Consider the following 21,110-nt stretch of genomic DNA (forward strand, 5'->3'; position numbering starts at 1 on the left):
CATAAACACACAGACACTTTAACTGACTCCATACACACTCTTACACAACTATAGCTGTGTATAGTCAGAGTTCAGCTCCTGATGTGTGTGTATAGTGTGTGTATAGTGTGTATAGTCAGAACTGAGCTTGCGATGTGTGTGTATAGTGTGTATAGTCAGAACTGAGCTTGCGATGTGTGTGTGTAGTGTGTATAGTCAGAGTTGAGCTCCGGATGTGTGTATATAGTGGTGGTATAGTCAATACTGAGCTTGTGATGTATGTGTATAGTGTGTATAGTTAGAGTTAAGCTTGAGATGTGTGTATAGTGTGTGTATAGTGCGCAGAGTCAGGGTTGAGCTATTTATTTGTGTTTACAGCAGTGTATAATGTGTGTATAGTCAGAGTTGAGCTCCGGATGTGTGTATATAGTGGTGGTATAGTCAATGCTGAGCTTGTGATGTATGTTTATAGTGTGTATAGTCAGAGTTGAGCTTGTGATGTGTGTATATAGTGTGCAGAGTCAGAGTCGAGCTATTTATTTGTGTGTATAGCTGTATATAGTCAGAGTTGAGCTCCTGATGTGTGTATAGTGTATAAAAGTGTGTGTATAGCTGTGTATAGTCAGAGTTGAGCTCCATATGTGTGTGTATAGTGTATAAAAGTGTGTGTATAGCTGTGTATAGTCAGAGTTGAGCTCCTGATGTGTGTATAGCTGTCTGTAGTGTGTGTGTATAGTTGTGTGTAGTCGTGTGTGTGTGTGTGTATGTATAGTGTGAGTTGAGATCTGCTCTTGTTTTGATGTTTTGCTGTTGTTTTCTTCAGGAGGGAACAGCGAGAGCACATGTGTTACACAGGACTGACCTTCAGCAGAGCCCGTCTGCACGAGAGGAAGGTACACACACACACACACACACACACACACACGCACACACAGAGACACACACATCACTGAGAACCGCACAACTCTAACATCCACATCAGCAAAACAGAGTTTCACAGTGTTTCCTCTAATATTTGTTCTTCTGGAGAAAGTCTTATTTGTTTTATTTTTGCTAGAATAAAAGCAGCTTTTAATTGTTTTACACCCATTTTAAGGTCAATATTATTGGCCCCTTCAGCAATATTAGTGTTGGATTGTCTCCAGAACAAACCACTGTTATACAATGACTTGCCTAATTACCCTAACTTTACCCTAATTACCCTTTAAATGTCTCTTTAAGCTGAATACTGGTGTCTTGAAGAATATCTAGTCTAATATTATGTGCTGTCATCATGACAAAGAGAAAATAAATAAAAAAATAAAATAAAATAAATAAATCGGTTATTAGAGATGAGTTATTAAAACTATTATGTGCAAAAATGTGTTTTAAAAAATCTGCTCTTCGTTAAACAGAAATCAAAGAGAAAAAAGGAGGGCTCATAATTCTGACTCCAACTGGATAAAGCTAATTATAAGTACACCAAATGTACACCATGTACACCAAATGTATTTATTTATTTATTTATGTAACAAAATCAATATGGTTAGTTTTGATTGCATGGAAACTTGATTTCATGTTCACCTATTTTACCCCTATTTCAAGATTTAAGAGAAGTCTTTTGTGTCCTCAGAGTGTGTCCGCTCAAAAAGCCCAAAACACCCATCAGATTATTTATTAGACCTTTCAGAATGTTGGGATTTTCAGCTCTGAACGCAGAGTAGCTGTTTTTGTGGCCTGTGCCTTTAATGCTGGCCCGCCCACCGCTCCCCCATGCCTGTCAGAGCATGCCTCAATCTCCACCTTGGCTGCATCAGATAAACAGCACAGTGACAGACATGAAGGCAGCAGATCTCACGTAACGTTCATGAGAAATACTCAAGTAAGAACTTTCCCAATGATTATTTGATGTGTTTGTTGTTGAGTCGATGAGAACGATGAGTCACACACAATGTTGTTACAAAGTTCACACACACACACAGACACGTGCACACACACACAGGTTAATAGCCAAAATACAAAATAACTCTAATTTAATGTCCACAAAACGAGATTGAAGCATCTTCTTTTATAATTGTACAGACACGCGGCTGTGGTAATGAATAACAGCGATTTGACTGTATTTATTACAAACATGTACTGTTTTAAAAACATTTTAAACTTGTGAAACTCACTCTTGATCACATTTGATGATGATTAATGATCACAGAGAGCTGAACAGATCCTTTAATCCCAGTTGCTTTGCGCACGTCCTGTCTTGTTGATATGATCATACGCATTACTATGGAGACGTGTTAATATGCGGCTGTCAATCAATTCTGTGGGCGGGGAAACCACACTCCATGTTGTGGTGGACCTGAAAATGTGAGGGATTTTGATCCTATTTTAACGTCAGGAAATAAAAAAAAAGAGACTTATTGTGTTTATATCACTCCAGTATAACTGCGGACACACTATACTTACACACACTTCTGTCCAAACAGCTTACAGAAGATGATTTGCATCATAGGTGCCCTTTAAAGTGTACTTATTTTTCTCAAAGGAATTAGGGTGTGCTCACACGCGATGAAATAATCCACCCCTGAGCTCGTTCACCCCCAGAAGTCTGGCTGTTTTGACTAGCATGATCGTGCCAAAACTGGGCTGTGTTTTAATACAAACACTTGAATCATAAATGACGCAACCTAATGCTAAAGTGCAGCGTGCACAAGAAAACCTTGTGCCCACACCCTTAAGTGCTTCTCCAGACCAACTACACTTTATTCATCAGTACAGCACAAAAGGAGATTATTTACATGTAGAGATGAAAATGGCAAAGATTTGATAAGAACTATTATAAACAGATTATCTGTGCATTTATATGGAGACATATTGTGCTCATTTTTAAGATGTCAAATGCGTCTCTGCTGTCTCTAGAGTGTGTAGTAAAGTTTGAGCTCAAAATAGCACACTAATGTTCCCTAACTCTCTGAAACTGACCCTTTTAGGCTTTGATCCTAATTTTGGTGTTTTGGTGATGCACTCTAAAAAATAACTCAAGAGGTCTGTTACCAATACATAGTTTAATACATTATTGTAACTTAAAAATTTTAAAATGCTGATTAGATTAAAACTTTTAAGTTGCCAGAATAATTTTATTAAGTTTTCAAAACAGGAAAATCTTGATAATTACATCAATTTAAAAATGCAGGTAATTTAAAGTGAAATGCATCTGTCAGTTGCTTTAAAACAATATTTAACTTGTAGCAACCCAAAGAAACGAGGCTGATAACTCACACTAATGGAGTTGTTTTGTATTTTTAAGTCCACACACTAATGTTTTTTGTTATTTGTTACACTGATAATATGGGATAGTACATGTTTTTGTTTTGTAAAATGATGAAAACCTGTGGTTTAATAAAAATAAAAAAACTACCGAAAAACAAAAATGTTGTTGTTAAATGTTTTTCCTACAAGTATAAACAGTAAATTTAAAAACAAACAAAAAGTTTAGCTACTTAATTTATTTGGGGTTCTAAACTTGAAAATGTGCACGTAATTAAGTACATAACACAACACTGGATTTGTTTTCAATTTTAAAGTAAAAAACTAGTTGAAACAACATTTTTGATTACTTAACTTTGTTTATGTAAAAATGCCTCTGATTGAAGAGGAAAATATTTGGCTAACATAATAAAGTTTGTTGTCTGAACCTCATTTTGTCAAATGTTGTCGTAACTTCAATATATTAATGCAAACTGTTGCGTTAATTTTTTTGTTTTGTCTAAACAATATTTTTTAGAGTGCTGTCGCTTTAAATGTAAATGAGATTGGGCTCTTTTTAAAAGAGGGACAGAGCTACAAATGCCCATGTGTCAGCATAGTGGCAGATTAAAGACAGGACTAGCATTCTCAGAGCTGGTCAGGTGTGCATGTGTGCTTCATGCTTCTGTCAGTCCGTGGAGACTCCTGTCGCTGTTCATTTGTGCTTCATCTAAAAAAAACTCCACATCTATAATCCTCTTAGTCTACAGTGTATCCGGAAAGTATTGACAGCGCTTCACGTTTTCCACATGTGTTTATGTTACAGTCTTATTCCAAAATGGATTAGATAAATTGATTTCCTCAACATTTTACACACAATCCCCCATAATGACAATGTGAAAAAGAGTTTTAGAAATTGTTGCAAATTTAATACAAATAAAAGGCTGATAAATCACATGCTATCAATACTTTCCAGATGCTCTGTAAGCTGACATTATCTTCAGCAGCTCAAACATTCTAATGGCTGATGGACAGACGGCTGCTTCTCACTCAGGGCTGCTGTTTATGCTAATGAGGGAGAGATGGGCACTAGTGGGCGGGGCTTTTCCCCTCTGATGGAATCATATAAAGGGAGAATGTCAATCACAGTGTTTCTTTTTTATCAAGTCTGATTATAAAACATGTAATTAATTCTCCTTTACCATTAGAGGCTGGAGATATTCACACACTGCTGACACACAACTGGGATTAAACCCCTTATAAGAGGGATTTTTGTATAACAGGTGCCCTTTAAGACTCTGAAGTCATACAATAGCTTTTAGTCTGAAATTTAAATCATTCTCTGTCAAATATAAGTCTCTCAACAATTGAATAGTTTTTATAGCGCGTCACTTTCCACTGAGATCATCCTCACACAGCACGGGGAACTCAATGTGTGTGTGTGTGTGTGTGTGTTTTGTGTCAGTGAAAAGTTCTACTGCTAATGTTGTTCAGTGAAGAGAGAATGTGCTCATTGTTTCTGTCAATATAATGTTACTCTTGTTGGACGATTACGATTCTGTTTTGAGACGAATGTGAAGAACTGTGAAAAGCTAACTAACAAACAGATGTTTTCTGATGTGTGTGTGTGTGTGTGTGTGTGTGTGTGTGTGTGTGTGTGTGTGTGTGTGTGTGTGTGTGTGTTTGTGTGTGTGTGTGTGTGTGTGTGTGTGTGTGTGTGTGTGTGTGTGTGTGTGTGTGTGTGTGTGTGTGTGTGTGTGTGTGTGTGTGTGTGTGTACGTGTCTGTGATGTGTGCATGTGTGTATATGCATGTGTGTGTGTGTGCAGGCATGGAGGAGGATTTCTCCTGGCTTCGGCGGAGGAAAAAGCGAGCTGTAAGTGTGTGAGTGGGCTGCAGCTGATGCTGGAAGCGCTCCACAGAATCACACACACACTGTCACCAACACAAACATCCACACAGCCTATAATAATCATACAGATGCACAAGGTCAAAACTACCAGAGCGGTTTTAAATGCATGTGTTAAAAACATTCAGTATAATTAATAACTTTTTTTTATTTAGTTTTTGTCTTTTTTTTATTTGTATTTTGTCTTTGTTTAGTTTATTATTTTATCTTGTTTTTATTTATTTTTCTGTTTTACTTTTGTTTCTTTCTCTTGTTTTTTGTTTTGTCTTTTTTGTAGTTTTGTTTGGTTTTGTCTTTTCTTGTTTTTTTTTGGTTTGTTTTTTTTTGTCTTTTTTTCTTTATTTTATTTAGTTAATTGTTTGCCTTTTTTATTTTTTGTTTTGTTTTTGTCTTTGTCTTTTTTGTTTTGTTGTTTGTTTTTTGTTTCTTTGGATTTTCTGTCTTTGTTTTGTTTAGTTTTTGTCCTGTTTTTTTTTCTTTTTATTTTGTAAATAGTTAAATTTTTTAACTTTTTTTGTTTAGTTTTGTCTTCTGTTTTCGTATTTGTTTTGTCTTTTTTTTTTTTTTTGGTTGTTTGGATTTTATCTTATATTTTTTATTTATTTATTATTTTTTGTGTGTGTTTAGTTTTATTTGGTAAATTGTTTGCCCTTTTTTAGCTTTTTTGTTTTGATTGGTCTATTTATTTTATATTAGTTTATTTTTGGATTTCGGTGACGCAGTGGCGCAGTAGTTAGTGCTGTCGCCTCACAGCAATAAGGTCGCTGGTTCGAGCCTCAGCTTGGTCAGTTGGCATTTCTGTGTGGAGTTTGCATTCTCCCTGCATTTGCATGGGTTTCATCCAGGTGCTCCGGCTTCCCCCACAAGTCCACAGACATGCGGGACAGGTGAATTGAGTAAGCTAAATTGTCCGTAGTTGCAGCTGGTAGGGCATCCGCTGTGTAAAATGTGCTGGATAAGATGGCGGTTCATTCCGCTGTGGCGAGCCCGGATTATTAAAGCGACTGACCCGAAAAGAAAATGTATTAATGAATGAATAATATCATTAAATTCAGGGATGAAAACTCCTGCAGAGTTTAGCTCCAACCTTAATTAAACACACTGGTTTATAACTTTCTAATGATCTTGAAGACATTAATTAGCATGTTCAGTTGTTTTTGGTTAGTTTTTTAGTAAAACTCTGCGGGACATTAGTCCTCCAGGACCAAGTTTGCCCATCCCTGATTTAGATATGTGGCGTTTTGGTGACTTTAAATACAAATGAGATTGTGCGCTATTCAAAAGAGGGTGGAGCTACAGATGCCTGTGTGTCAGCATAGTGGCAGATTCAAAAACAAGACTAACGTCCTGTGCTAATGATGGAGAGATGGGCACTAGTGGGCAGGGATTTACCCCGATGATGACATCATACAAAGGGAGAATGTCAATCAAAGTGTTTCTGCAGTATTTCTGTTTTTTGTCAAGTCTGATTATTAAACAATTAAATGGATGAATTGACTGTTAAAAGCTGGATATTTTCACAGACTGCTGCTCTACTACTGGGTTTAAACCCATTATAAATGTGATTTTTGCATAAGAGGGGTCCTTTAAAAATACTCCCATACCAAACAACTATTAGAAAATTGTATAACATATTTTATATAACTTATGTATAAGTATAATAATAGAACTGCTTGTTTCTTAAGTATGGTGAGGATAAAAACAATTGACAAATACCACACTCTTAAACTGCAGGTTGTCTAGTTTCCCACAGACTGAAGAATGCTTGATTTTAGTGTCCATTTTTTGAGGCCATAAATTAAATTAATGTGTTTTGAAGTCTGTAAGCTGGGATCCAGCCAAAAAGTTTGATCGCAGACAAGCCACATTTCTATAAAAGCAGCTCATTGTGAGTTTTGTTGAAATGTGAAAGCAATGAGGATGATGGTTTGTGCTCATGAACATCCTTCATTCAGTTTTGTTTGTTTTTTTCTTCCAGATACCGAGGAACGTGTTTGAGGAGATGAAGTACATTGAGTTGATGATTGTCATTGACCACAACATGGTGTGTTTAAATGCTGTTTGACTCTAATGTCCACTAGAGGGCTCTCTCGTAACTAATTCTGAATGTCTGAAAAAATACTGTAGTGTTTTTGAAGCATACTGTTGCTACAGTAACACAACCACCCTGCTGAAAAATCCAGCTTAAACCAGCTTAGGCTGGTTGGCTGGTTTTAGCTGCTCGACCAGGCTGATTTTAGAGGGGTTTTGGCCATTTCCAGGCTGGTTTCCAGCCATTTCCAGCCTGGTCTTAGCTGGTCAGGCTGAAAAATTACCAGCCAAATCCAGCTAAAACCAGCTTGACCAGCCTGGTTTAAGCTGGATATAGTTGGTTTTGGTTGGACTCCCAGCTTGGCTAGGCTGGTCAAGCTGGTTTAAGCTGGTCATCTCCCAGCCTGACCAGCTAAGACCAGGCTGGAAATGGCTGGAAACCAGCCTGGAAGTGGCCAAAACCCCTCTAAAACCAGCCTGGTCGACTAGCTAAAACCAGCCAACCAGCTTAGGCTGGTTTAAGCTGGATTTTTCAGCAGGGCACTATACCAATGTAAACAAATGAGCCAATACTGTAGTTTTCTTTAACGATAGGGTGTATTATACCCTCACCACAGTTTACTGTAGTAAAAACTAGAGTATACTACATAATTTTTTACAGTTTACTATATTTATTGCTACAGTATGCTTTATGAACAGTTTATGGAAAATCCAGTTGAAAACCTTGAAATATACTCGTAATTCTGGAAAGGGGAATATACAGCACACTTTACTGCAGGATGGTTCAAAAACATCTCAGTGTTCACTATAAACTACTACAGCATTTTATGTTCATGTTGGGTGTTAATTGTAAAAATGCTGAATGTCTGTTTGATATTTCAATGTTCATAAATATTTTCCCCCAGTTTAAGAGACTGAAGACCAAGCAGCACACACGCAACAATGCCAAATCTGTGGTCAACCTGGTGGATGCTGTGAGTATGAGCAGCTGTTATGCTGTTAAAATAACTGTTCGTGATCACCCCTTAGTGAATAACATAAACAAAAAATGATGGGTTCTTTTTCAGTTGCGTGTGCTTGTAAATGCTTAAATTATACATAACACATTTCAACCAGAAAGAGAAAAAACTATTTATGCAATCTACGTTTTTCTGCTATCGGCATTTAGAGAAGAGAAGTTGTGATAGAAATGGCATTTCAAATTTAATTAAAGCTGCAAGCAGCGATGATAGGGACCTCGCACCCGGGCTCACCGCCGCCCGGTGGCCTCAGGATGACAGAGAACAGCGAACAACATTAATTTAAGCCGATATATATAAATAACCAGAGAAAATCACAGATTTATGCCGAACTTCCTCCTGTCAGCAGGTGGCGCTATAATTGTGACTAAAGATTTTTATGTAGATGCCTTCAGTAGAAGAGTCTTATCAACCGTGTGATTTTTCAGGCAGATCGGACATTGTGTGGCTGAGTTATAAGCCAAACTACCTTCTGCCAGCAGGTGGCGCTATGACTGACTCAATTATGTTATGTGGATGTGTTCAGGAGAGGAATTTAATCAACCATTTGAAGTTTCAGGCAGATCAGACATTGTGTGGCTGAGTTATAAGCCAAACTACATTCTGCCAGCAGGTGGCACTATGACAGATTCAATATTGGCTTTTAAATGTCTTCAGAAGAGGAATTTAATCAACCATGTGTAGTTTCAGGCAGATCAGACATTGTGTGGTTAAGTTATAAGGTAAAATTCCTTCTGTCAGCAGGTGGCGCTATGACTGTGACTCAATATAGGTATGGGGATATGTTCAAGAGAAGAATTTAATCAACCATGTGAAGTTTCAGGCAGATCGGACATTGTGTGGTTGAGGTATAAGGCATTCCTGTTCTATGGCGAAGCGTTGAGGTTTGTCATGCCACCACATACACGCCCCTCCGCAAAAACTCTAGATCTTCACAATATATATCATCGCTTGAGCTTTCAGATAACAACCAACCAAATTTAGTGCTGATACGAAAAAAATTTGTGGGAGGAGTTTATTACTCTGTAAATCATGTAATTTCCTGTGGCCAGCAGGTGGCGCTATAGCTGTATCTGGATATTGGCATGTAAATGTGTTCTGGTCTAGACTCTTATTAAACGTGTGAATTTTGAGGCAGATCTGATAATGCATGCCTGACTTATAATGACGTCCGGTTTTGTGGCGAATCATCAAAGTTTGCGTGGCCGCCACGGACACGCCCATCGACAAAAACTCTAAAGCTTCGCAATTTAACATCGCCAAGGCCTTTAGATGATAAAACCCAATTTTGGTGTTGATCGGATAAAATCCCTAGGAGGAGTTCGTTAAAATACAACACCTGGAAATGGCAAAAAAGCCACTTTTTCGCCACAGGAAGTTAAAAATATTCGACTTCCTGTTGGGTTTGAGATATGGTTCCAAGAGACTTTTTCGTATGTTTTGCCATGTTTGAGGTGTGTGCCAATTTTTGTGCATGTGCATGATTCGTAGATCGGGGGCTCGTCCGTTTAATTTTTCTAGGTGGCGCTGTCGAGTCATTTTGCCACGCCCACTTCAATATTGTTATGTGGATGTGTTCAAGAGATGATGTTTATCAACCATGTGAAGTTTCAGGCAGATCGGATATTGTGTGGCTGAGTTATAAGGACTTCCTGTTCCATGGCGAAGTGTTGAGGTTTGTCATACCGCCACGGACACGCCCCTCTGCGAAAACTCTAGATCTTCACAATATAACATCGCTAGAGCTTTCAGATAACACCACTCAATTTTGGTGCTGATACGATAAAATTTGTGGAAGGAGTTTATAACTCCGTAAATCATGTCATTTCCTGTGGCCAGCAGGTGGCGCTGTAACTGTATCTGGATATTGGCAAGTAAACGTGTTCAGGTCAGGACGCTTATCAAGCGTGTGATTTTTGAGGCAGATCAGATAATGCATGCCTGAGTTATAACGACTTCCTCTTTTGTGGCGAATCGTCAAAGTTAGCGAGGCCGCCACGGACACGCCCATCGATGAAAACTCTAAAGCTTCGCAATTTAACATCGCCAAGGTCTTTAGATGACAAAACCCAATTTTGGTGTCGATCCGATAAAATCCCTAGGAGGAGTTCGTTAAAATACAACGCTTGGAAATGGCAAAAACGCCACTTTTTCGCCGCAGGAAGTTAAAAATATCCGACTTCCTGTTGGGTTTGAGATATGGCTCCAAGAGACTTTTTCGTATGTTTTGGCATGTTTGAGGTGTGTGCCAATTTTCGTGCATGTGCGTGATTCGTGGATCGGGGGCTCGTCCGTTTAATTTTTCTAGGTGGCGCTGTCGAGTCATTTTGCCACGCCCACTTCCGAAGCCCATAACAAACGTAAATTTTCGCCACTTCTGAGGCGTGTGCAAAGTTGCGTGAGTTTTCGGGCATGTTTAGCCCCTCAAAACCGCGATTCATTTCGCAGGAGAATAATAATAATAATAATTAAAGCTGCAAGCAGCGATGATAGGGACCTCGCACCCGGGCTCACCGCCGCCCGGTGACCTTACGATGACAGAGAACAGCGAACAATAATAATTTAAGCCAATATATAAAAAAGATCTAAGGAAATTACAGATTTATGCCAAACTTCCTCCTGTCAGCAGGTGGCGCTATAACTGTGACTTAAGATTGGCATGTAGATGTCTTCCGGAGAGGAACCTTATCAACCATGTGAAGTTTCAGGCACATGGGACATTGTGTGGCTGAGTTATAAGCCAAACTACCTTCTGCCAGCAGGTGGAGTTATGACTGACTCAATATTGTTATGTGGATGTGTTCAGGAGCGGACTTTTATCAACCATGTGAAGTTTCAGGCAGATCAGAGATTGTGTGGAGATTGTGTTTTAAGACAAACTACATTCTGCCAGCAGGTGGCGCTATGAAAGACTCAATATTATTATGTAGATGTGTTTAGGAGAGGACTTTCATCAACCATGTGACATTTTATGCAGATCTGACATTGTGTGACCGAGTTACAAGCCAAAATTTCTTCTGCCAGCAGGTGGCGCTATGACTCTGTCTCAATAATATTATGTAAATGTGCTCAAGAGAGGACTTTCATCAACCATGTGAAGTTTCAGGCAGATCGGACATTGTGTGGCCGAGTTACAAGCAAAACTACCTTCTGCCAGCAGGTGGCGCTATGACTATGACTCAATAGTATAATGTAGATGTGCTCAGAAGAGGACTTATATCAACCATGTGAAGTTTCAGGCAGATCGGACACTGTGTGGCCGAGTTACAAGCCAAACTACCTTCTGCCAGCAGGTGGCGCTATGACTGACTCAATATTATAATGTAGATGTGCTCAGAAGAGGACTTTTATCAATCATGTGAAGTTTCAGGCAGATCAGACATTGTGTGGTTGAGTTATAAGAAATTCCTGTTCCATGGCGAAGCGTTGAGGTTTGTCATGCCACCACAGACACGCCCCTTTGCAAAAACTCTAGATCTTCACAATATATCATCACTAGAGCTTTCAGATGACACCACTCTATTTTGGTGCTGATACGGGAAAGTTTGTGGAAGGAGTTTGTTACAGTGTCAAACATGTCATTTCCTGTGGCCAGCAGGTGGCGCTATAACTGTAACTGGATATCGGCACGTAAACCTGTTCAAGTCAGGACTGTTATTAAATGTGTGAATTTTAAGGCAGATCGAATATTGCATGCCAGAGTTATAAAGACTTCCTGTTTTGTGGCGAATCAAAGTTTGCGAGGCCGCCACGGACACGCCCATCGATGAAAACTCTAAAGCTTCGCAATTTAACATCACCAAGGCTTTAAGATGACAAAACCCAATTTTGGTGTTTATCAGATAAAATCCCTAGGAGGAGTTCGTTAAAATACAACACCTGAAAATGGCAAAAGCGCCACTTTTTCGCCATAGGAAGTTAAAAATATCCGACTTCCTGTTGGGTTTGAGATATGGCTCCAAGAGACTTTTTCGTATGTTTTGCCATGTTTGAGGTGTGTGCCAATTTTTGTGCATGTGCGTGATTCGTAGATCGAGGGCTCGTCCGTTTAATTTTTCTAGGTGGCGCTGTCGAGTCATTTTGCCACGCCCACTTCAATATTGTTATGAAGATGTGTTCAGGAGAGGACTTTTATCAACCATGTGAAGTTTCAGGCAGATCGGACATTGTGTGGTTGAGTTATAAGGACTTCCTGTTCCATGGCGAAGCGTTGAGGTTTGTCATACCGCCACGGACACGCCCCTCCGCAAAAACTCTAGATCTCTACAATATATCATCGCTAGAGCTTTCAGATGACACCACTCAATTTTGGTGTTGATACGATAAAATTTGTGGGAGGAGTTTGTTACTCCGTAAATCATGTCATTTCCTGTGGCCAGCAGGTGGCGCTGTAACTGTATCTGGATATTGGCATGTAAACGTGTTCAGGTCAGGACGCTTATCAAGCGTGTGGATTTTGAGGCAGATCGGGTAATGCATGCCTGAGTTATAACGACTTCCTCTTTTGTGGCGAATCGTCAAAGTTTGCGAGGCCGCTACGGACACGCCCATCGACGAAAACTCTAAAGCTTCGCAATTTAACATCGCCAAGGCCTTTAGATGACAAAACCCAATTTTGGTGTCGATCGGATAAAATCCCTAGGAGGAGTTCGTTAAAATACAACGCCTGGAAATGGCAAAAACGCCACTTTTTCGCCGCAGGAAGTTAAAAATATCCGACTTCCTGTTGGGTTTGAGATATGGCTCCAAGAGACTTTTTCGTATGTTTTGGCATGTTTGAGGTGTGTGCCAATTTTCATGCATGTGCGTGATTCGTATATCGGGGGCTCGTCCGTTTAATTTTTCTAGGTGGCGCTGTCGAGTCATTTTGCCACGCCCACTTCCGAAGCCCATAACAAACGTAAATTTTCGCCACTTCTGAGGCGTGTGCAAAGTTTCGTGAGTTTTCGGGCATGTTTAGCCCCTCAAAACCGCGATTCATTCCGCGGAAGAAGAAGAAGAAGAAGAAGAAGAAGAAGAAGAATAATAAACAGAGCAATTCCAATAGGGCCTACGCACCGTTTCGGTGCTCGGTCCCTAATAATAAACGGAGCAATTCCAATAGGGCCTACGCACCGTTTCGGTGCTCGGTCCCTAATAATAATAATAATAATAATAATAATAATAATAAAAAACGGAGCAATTCCAATAGGGCCTACGCACCGTTTCGGTGCTCGGTCCCTAATAAACGGAGCAATTCCAATAGGGCCTTGCACCGTTCGGTGCTCGGTCCCTAATAAACAGAGCAATTCCAATAGGGCCTACGCACCGTTTCGGTGCTCGGTCCCTAATAATTAAAGCTGCAAGCAGCGATGATAGGGACCTCGCACCCGGGCTCACCGCCGCCCGGTGACCTTACGATGACAGAGAACAGCGAACAATAATAATTTAAGCCAATATATAAAAAAAGATCTAAGAAAATCACAGATTTATACCAAACTTCCTCCTGTCAGCAGGTGGCGCTATAACTGTGACTTAAGATTGGCATGTAGATGTCTTCCGGAGAGGAATCTTATCAACCATGTGAAGTTTCAGGCACATGGGACATTGTGTGGCTGAGTTATAAGCCAAACTACCTTCTGCCAGCAGGTGGCGTTATGACTGACTCAATATTATTATGTAGATGTGTTTTGGAGAGGACTTTCATCAACCATGTGACATTTTAGGCAGATCTGACATTGTGTGGCCGAGTTACAAGCCAAAATTCCTTCTGCCAGCAGGTGGCGCTATGACTGACTCAATATTGTTATGTGGATGTGTTCAGGAGAGGACTTTTATCAATCATGTGAAGTTTCAGGCAGATCAGACATTGTGTGGTTGAGTTATAAGGCATTCCTGTTCTATGGCGAAGCGTTGAGGTTTGTCATGCCACCACAGACACGCCCCTCTGCAAAAACTCTAGATCTTCACAATATATCATCGCTAGAGCTTTCAGATGACACCACTCTATTTTGGTGCTGATACGGGAAAGTTTGTGGGAGGAGTTTGTTAGAGTGTCAAACATGTCATTTCCTGTGGCCAGCAGGTGGCGCTATAACTGTAATTGGATATCGGCACGTAAACCTGGTTAGGTCAGGACTGTTATTAAATGTGTGAATTTTGAGGCAGATCGGATAATGCATGCCAGAGTTATAACGACTTCCTGTTTTGTGGCGAATCATCAAAGTTTGCGAGGCCGCCACGGACACACCCATCGATGAAAACTCTAAAGCTTCGCAATTTAACATCACCAAGGCTTTAAGATGACAAAACCCAATTTTGGTGTTTATCAGATAAAATCCCTAGGAGGAGTTCGTTAAAATACAACGCCTGGAAATGGCAAAAGCGCCACTTTTTCGTCACAGGAAGTTAAAAATATCCGACTTCCTGTTGGGTTTGAGATATGGCTCCAAGAGACTTTTTCATATGTTTTGGCATGTTTGAGGTGTGTGCCAATTTTTGTGCATGTGCGTGATTCGTAGATCGGGGGCTCGTCCATTTAATTTTTCTAGGTGGCGCTGTCCAGTCATTTTGCCACGCCCACTTCAATATTGTTATGTGGATGTGTTCAAGAGATGACGTTTATCAACCATGTGAAGTTTCAGGCAGATCGGACATTGTTTGGTTGTGTTATAAGGACTTCCTGTTCCATGGCGAAGCGTTGAGGTTTGTCATACCGCCACGGACACGCCCCTCTCCGAAAACTCTAGATCTTCACAATATATCATCGCTAGAGCTTTCAGATGACACCACTCAATTTTGGTGTTGATACGATAAAATTTGTGGGAGGAGTTTATAATTCCGTAAAACATGTCATTTCCTGTGGCCAGTAGGTGGCGCTGTAACTGTATCTGGATATCGGTATGTAAACGTGTTCAGGTCAGGACGCTTATCAAGCGTGTGAATTTTGAGGCAGATCAGATAATGCATGCCTGTGTTATAACGACTTCCTGTTTTGTGGCGAATCGTCAAAGTTTGCGAGGCCACCACGGACACGCCCATCGATGAAAACTCTAAAGCTTCGCAATTTAACATCGTCAAGGCCTTTAGATGACAAAACCCAATTTTGGTGTCGATCGGATAAAATCCCTAGGAGGAGTTCGTTAAAATACAACGCCTGGAAATGGCAAAAACGCCACTTTTTCGCCGCAGGAAGTTAAAAATATCCGACTTCCTGTTGGGTTTGAGATATGGCTCCAAGAGACTTTTTCGTATGTTTTGGTGTGTTTGAGGTGTGTGCCAATTTTCGTGCATGTGCGTGATTCGTGGATCGGGGGCTCGTCCGTTTAATTTTTCTAGGTGGCGCTGTCGAGTCATTTTGCCACGGCCACTTCCGAAGCCCATAACAAACGTAAATTTTCGCCACTTCTGAGGCGTGTGCAAAGTTGCGTGAGTTTTCGGGCATGTTTAGCCCCTCAAAACCGCGATTCATTCCGCGGAAGAAGAAGAAGAAGAAGAAGAAGAAGAAGAATAATAAACGGAGCAATTCCAATAGGGCCTACGCACCGTTTCGGTGCTCGGTCCCTAAATATAATCAATAACAAGCATAATGTCCCATGTCTGCACTGTTTTGGGTTTAGTTTAGTATTTCTTAGTTTGGCTAGTTGCCTTTTGTACTTGTTGATTTGTTTGTCTGGTTACTCATTGGTTAACTGATTATGTTCACCTGCCGATTGTTGTTTTTATGCACATTTAGCCTTGTTTTTCTTCTTTTTGAGTATTTAGTTGATTGTGGTTCTTCTCAGATATTTTTCTTTTCTCGTATTTGTTTGTCATTTTATTTATTTATTTATTTATAAAACTTCCTGTTGCTTCTGGAATCCACATATGCAGTACTTTAATGTGCGCAAACTACATTGTGACAGGTAAAACACAATGTATACAACTATGAAGTAATGAATTAAAAAGTAAAACAAGTACTGAATGTTCCTACTGAGTGCCATTTGTTGATATAAACTAGCTTAGAGTGCCATCTGCTGATAGAAACTAGTCTACAGCACCGACTGATGTTAAAATCTAGCCTAGAGTGCCATCTGCTTTTAAAATCTAGCCTAGAGCACTGTCTGCTGTTAGAAACTAGCCTAGAGCACTGTCTGCTGTTAGAAACTAGCCTAGAGCACCATCCGCTGTTAGAAACTAGCCTAGAGCGCCGTCTGCTGTTAGAAACTAGCCTAGAGCCCCATCTGTTTGTAAAAACTAGCGTAAACTTCAGTCGGTTGTTATAAGCTAGCCTAGAGTGCTATCTGCTGTTCTAAACTAGCCCTGAGCACCATCTGCTGATATAAACTAGCCTAGAGCACCATCTGCTGTTAGAAACTCACCTAGAGTGCCTTCTGTTGGTAAAAACTAGCCTAGACCACCTTTTGTTGTTAGAAACTAGCTTAGAGCGCCGTCTTTTAAAAAAAAACTAGCCTAGAGTGCTGTCTGTTGTTAGAAACTAGCCTAGAGCACCATTTGTTTGTAAAAACTAGCCTAGAGCGCCGTCTGCTGTCAGAAACTAGCCTAGAGTGCCTTCTGCTGTTAGAAGCTAGCCTAGTGTGTGCCATCTGTTGGTAAAAACTAGTCACACAAAATAAATTCATTTGATTTATTGAAATGTCACAATTTTCATCCAAAAGTATTAAATATTAATATGCATTAACATGTCATAGTCATCGTTTTACAAAAATGACTTAAATTGCTTATCGTTTTACTTTCATACTGTTGTATAGCAGATGTAAACAGAACAAACACATTTTCCCACTGTTACACATCTTTATCTGTGTATGATGACAGATTTTCAAAGAGCACCTGAACACGCGGGTGGTCCTGGTCGCTGTGGAGATCTGGACAGACAAGGATCGCATTCCCGTTAGTGTGACCCCCTTCGAAATGCTGCGAAACTTTTCCAAATACCGACAGCAGCACATCAGGCAGCACGCGGACACAGTTCAACTATTCTCGTAAGTTCATGTTTGTTAAAGCTGTGCTTTTGCATCAATCCTGTTCTATATCTATCGCTATTTTCTCTTTAATTGCTTCTGAGCTTCATTTTTAACAGCAGATGGTGCTATAGGCTAGTTTGAGAGAAAGTAGTCTAGAACGATGTTAAAAACTAGCCTAGAGCGCCGTTTGCTCTTAAAAACTAGCCTAGAGTGACATGTGCTGTTAAAAACTAGCCTAGAGCACTGTCTGCTGAGACAAAAGTAGTCTAGAACAATGTTAAAAACTAGCCTAGAGCACCATCTGCTGATATATACTAGCATAGAGCGCCGTCTGCTGTTAGAAACTAGCTTAGAGCGCCATCTGTTGGTAAAAACTAGCCTAGAGTTCCGTCTGCTGTAAAAACTAGCCTAGAGTGCCACCTGCTGTTTAAAACTAGCCTAGACTACCGTTTGCTGTTAGAAACTAGCCTAGAGAATCATCAGCTGTCAGAAACTATCCTAGAGTGCCATCTGTTTTTAAAAACTAGCCTAGAGTTCCATTTGTTGTTATAACCTAGTCTGAAGTGCCGTCTGTTGGTAAAAACTAGCCTAGAGTGACGTCTGCTGTTAAAAACTAGCTTAGAGCTCCATCCGCTGTTAAAAACTAGCCAAGAGTGATGTCTGCTGTTAAAAACTAGCTTAGAGTGACATCTACTGTTTAAAAACTAGCCTAGAGCGCCATCTGCTGTTAAAACTAGCCTAGAGCGTCGCCTGCTGTTAAACACTAGCCTAGAGCGATGTCTGCTGTTAAAACTAGCCTAAAGCACCGTCTGCTGTTAAACACTAGCCTAGAGCGCCATCTGCTGTTAAAACTAGCCTAGAGTGCCGTCTGCTGTTAAACACTAGCCTAGAGCGATGTCTGCTGTTAAAACTAGCCTAGAGCGCCATCTGCTGTTAAAACTAGACTAGAGTGCCGTCTGCTGTTAAACACTAGCCTAGAGCGATGTCTGCTGTTAAAACTAGCCTAGAGCGCCATCTACTGTTAAAACTAGCCTAGATTGATGTCTGCGAAGCTAACCTAGAGTGCCGCTTGTAGAGCGTCATCTGCTGTTAGAAACTACCCTAGAGCACCATCTGCTTTTAGAAACTAGCCTAGAGCACTGTCTGCTATTAAAAACTAGTCTAGAGCGCCGTCTGCTGTTAGAAAGTAGCCTAGAGCGCCGTCTGCCGTTAAAAACTAGTCTAGAGCGCCGTGTGTTGTTAGAAACTAGCCTAGAGCTCCGCCGTCTGCTGTTTGAAACTAGTCTAGAGCGTCGAATCAATTCAAGAGAGACTAGTGATTTCTGAATCCATCTGTGAATGAATTTCTCAAAGTATTGTGTGTTTGTGTTTAGGAACGTGACGTTTCACTATCCTCGGAGCAGCGCAGCGTATTTTGGAGGGATGTGTTCAGCGAGTCATGGAGTCGGAGTCATTGAGGTGAGTGAATCACATTTACAGTAGATTGAATGACAGCAGACATCCTGAATCAGGAGCTGAACTCATCAGTAATGGGACCTCTGCTGGCAAAACAATCTACATGTGCGCAGGCTGATCCTGTCCAAAGAGGGGAAATATGAGATCAAACATTTAAATCTAATGGACCCTTACCACAATACTGGTAAGCCCTGTCCCCTCACAGCAAGAGGGTCGCTGGTTTGAGTCCTGGCTGGGTCAGTTGGGGTTTCTGTGTGGAGTTTGCAGGTTCTCCCCGTGTTGGTGTGGGTTTCCTCCGCGTGCTTCGGTTTCCCCCACAGTCTTAACACATGCGCTATTGGGGAATTGATGAACTAAAACGGCCGTAGTGTATGAGAGTGTGAATGCTGGAAGGTCATTCGCTGTATTAAACATATGCTGGAATAGTTGGCGGTTCATTCCGCTGTGGTGAACCCTGATTAATGAAGAGACTAAGCCGCAGGAAAATTAATAAACAATCGAGGCAATTTGCTGTTAAATCTGCTGTAACGTAGAGCGCCATCTGATGATAAAACTAGCCTAGAGCACCATCTGCTGTTAAAACTAGGCTAGAGCGCCATCGGATGTTAAAACTAGCCTAGAGCAACGTCTGCTGTTAAAACTAGCCTAGAGCGACGTCTGCTGTTAAAACTAGCCTAGAGCGCCATCTGCTGTTAAAACTAGCCTAGAGCGCCATCTGATGTTAAAACTAGCCTAAAGCGCCATCTGATGTTAAAACTAGCCTAGAGCGACGTCTGCTGTTAAAACTAGCCTAGAGCGACGTCTGCTGTTAAAACTAGCCTAGAGCGCCATCTGATGTTAAAACTAGCCTAGAGCGACGTCTGCTGTTAAAACTAGCCTAGAGCGACGTCTGCTGTTAAAACTAGCCAAGAGCGCCATCTGATGTTAAAACTAGCCTAGAGCGACGTCTGCTGTTAAAACTAGCCTAGAGCGACGTCTGCTGTTAAAACTAGCCAAGAGCGCCATCTGATGTTAAAACTAGCCTAGAGCGACGTCTGCTGTTAAAACTAGTCAGAGCGCCGTCTGCTGTTAAAACTAGCCTAGAGCGATGTCTGCTGTTAAAGCTAGCCTAGAGCAACGTCTACTGTTAAAGCTTGCCTAAAGCATCGTCTGCTGTTAAAGCTAGCCTAGAACGATGTCTACTGTTAAAGCAAGCCTAGAGCACCGTTTGTTGTTTAAGCTAGCCTAGAGCGACGTCTGCTATTAAAACTAACCTAGAGTGCCATCTGTTGGTAGAAACTAGCCTAGAGTGACGTCTACTGTTAAAACTAACCTAGAGCGATGTATGCTGTTAAAGCTAGCCCAGAGCGACGTCTGCTTTTAAAACTAGCCTAGAGCGCCGTCTGCTGTTAAAGCTAGTCTTGATGATTGCAAATGTACCGCATCCTCAGTCAGTACACATCTCACTATACATCTGGTGTGTGTGTGTGTGTGTGTGTGTGTGTGTGTGTGTGTGTGTGTGTGTGTGTGTGTGTGTGTGTGTGCAGTATGGCACTCAGTGGACAATGGCGCTCCAGCTGTCACAGAGTTTGGCACAGAATCTTGGCATTCAGTGGGATTCAGCATCGAAGAGAAGTACACTCTCTTTCTCATAGTCTTATCTGCTTTGATACTGTCGTATATGAATATTTAGCACTGACTGTGTGTGTGTTGTGTGTTTCAGAGGACTGTGGGTGTGTGAACTCCTGGCCAGGCTGCATCATGGAGGACACTGGGTCAGACACACATACAGACATATGTTTGTATTTGATATGTTGTGATCATTTAGGCTGTTTTGATTTCACTACATGACTACATACAGTTGAAGTCAGTATTCAGAATGTAGCTGCAGAAGTTCAAATGGCTGCTTCTATATTTTTCCCCAATTTCTGTATAACAAAGAGAAGATTTTTCCAACACATTTCTAAACGTAATAGTTTTGATAACTGATTTCTAATAACTGATTTATTTTCTCTTTGTCATGATGACAGTAAATAATATTAGACTAGGTATTATTCAAGACACTAGTATTCAGCTTAAAGTGACATTAATCACTTTATAAAACAAATAAGACTTTCTCCAGAAGAACAAATATTAGAGGAAATACTGTGAAAAATTCTTTGAAATTGAATCTGTTCACTATCATTTGAAAAATATTTGTAAAATAATTAATTTCACTACAGGGTGAATAATGTTGACTTCAACTATATTTGCAGAAAAACAATCTTTTTATTTTTGTAACTTTTTTTGGTCCATTTTAATTTTTGTCCATTTTATTTTGTTTATTTTTTTTATCCTTTTTAATTAATTATTTAAATTTTTGTCCTATTTATTTATTTATTTATTTATTTATTTTGCCCTATTTATGTATTTATTTGTGTCCTTTTTATTTATCCATTTATTTTTGTCCTTTTTATTTTTTCAATTTTATTAATTTTTTTGTCCTTTATTTTTGTCAATTTAATGTTTTTTTTTTCTTTTTATTTATTTTTTGTCATTTATTTATTTATTTATTTATTTATTTTGCCTTATTTAT

General features: G+C 40.2%; 1 protein-coding gene across 3 annotated transcripts in view; it reads left to right on the top strand.

Moving 5' to 3' along the window:
* Positions 1 to 21,110, top strand: part of adam23b (ADAM metallopeptidase domain 23b) — a 57,065-nt gene that overhangs the window by 21,273 nt on the left and 14,682 nt on the right. For all 3 annotated transcript variants that reach the window (XM_087267312.1, XM_087267313.1, XM_087267311.1), the window contains 8 exons: positions 803 to 872; positions 5,030 to 5,076; positions 7,088 to 7,153; positions 8,046 to 8,114; positions 16,953 to 17,119; positions 18,475 to 18,559; positions 20,083 to 20,170; positions 20,259 to 20,310. In XM_087267312.1, the coding sequence (XP_087123438.1) occupies positions 803 to 872; positions 5,030 to 5,076; positions 7,088 to 7,153; positions 8,046 to 8,114; positions 16,953 to 17,119; positions 18,475 to 18,559; positions 20,083 to 20,170; positions 20,259 to 20,310 (644 nt within the window). The remainder of the gene's footprint in view (positions 1 to 802; positions 873 to 5,029; positions 5,077 to 7,087; positions 7,154 to 8,045; positions 8,115 to 16,952; positions 17,120 to 18,474; positions 18,560 to 20,082; positions 20,171 to 20,258; positions 20,311 to 21,110) is intronic.

Source organism: Danio rerio, chromosome 9 (genome assembly GCF_052040795.2).
Source record: "Danio rerio strain M-AB ecotype USA chromosome 9, GRCz13ab, whole genome shotgun sequence".
NCBI lineage: Eukaryota > Metazoa > Chordata > Actinopteri > Cypriniformes > Danionidae > Danio > Danio rerio.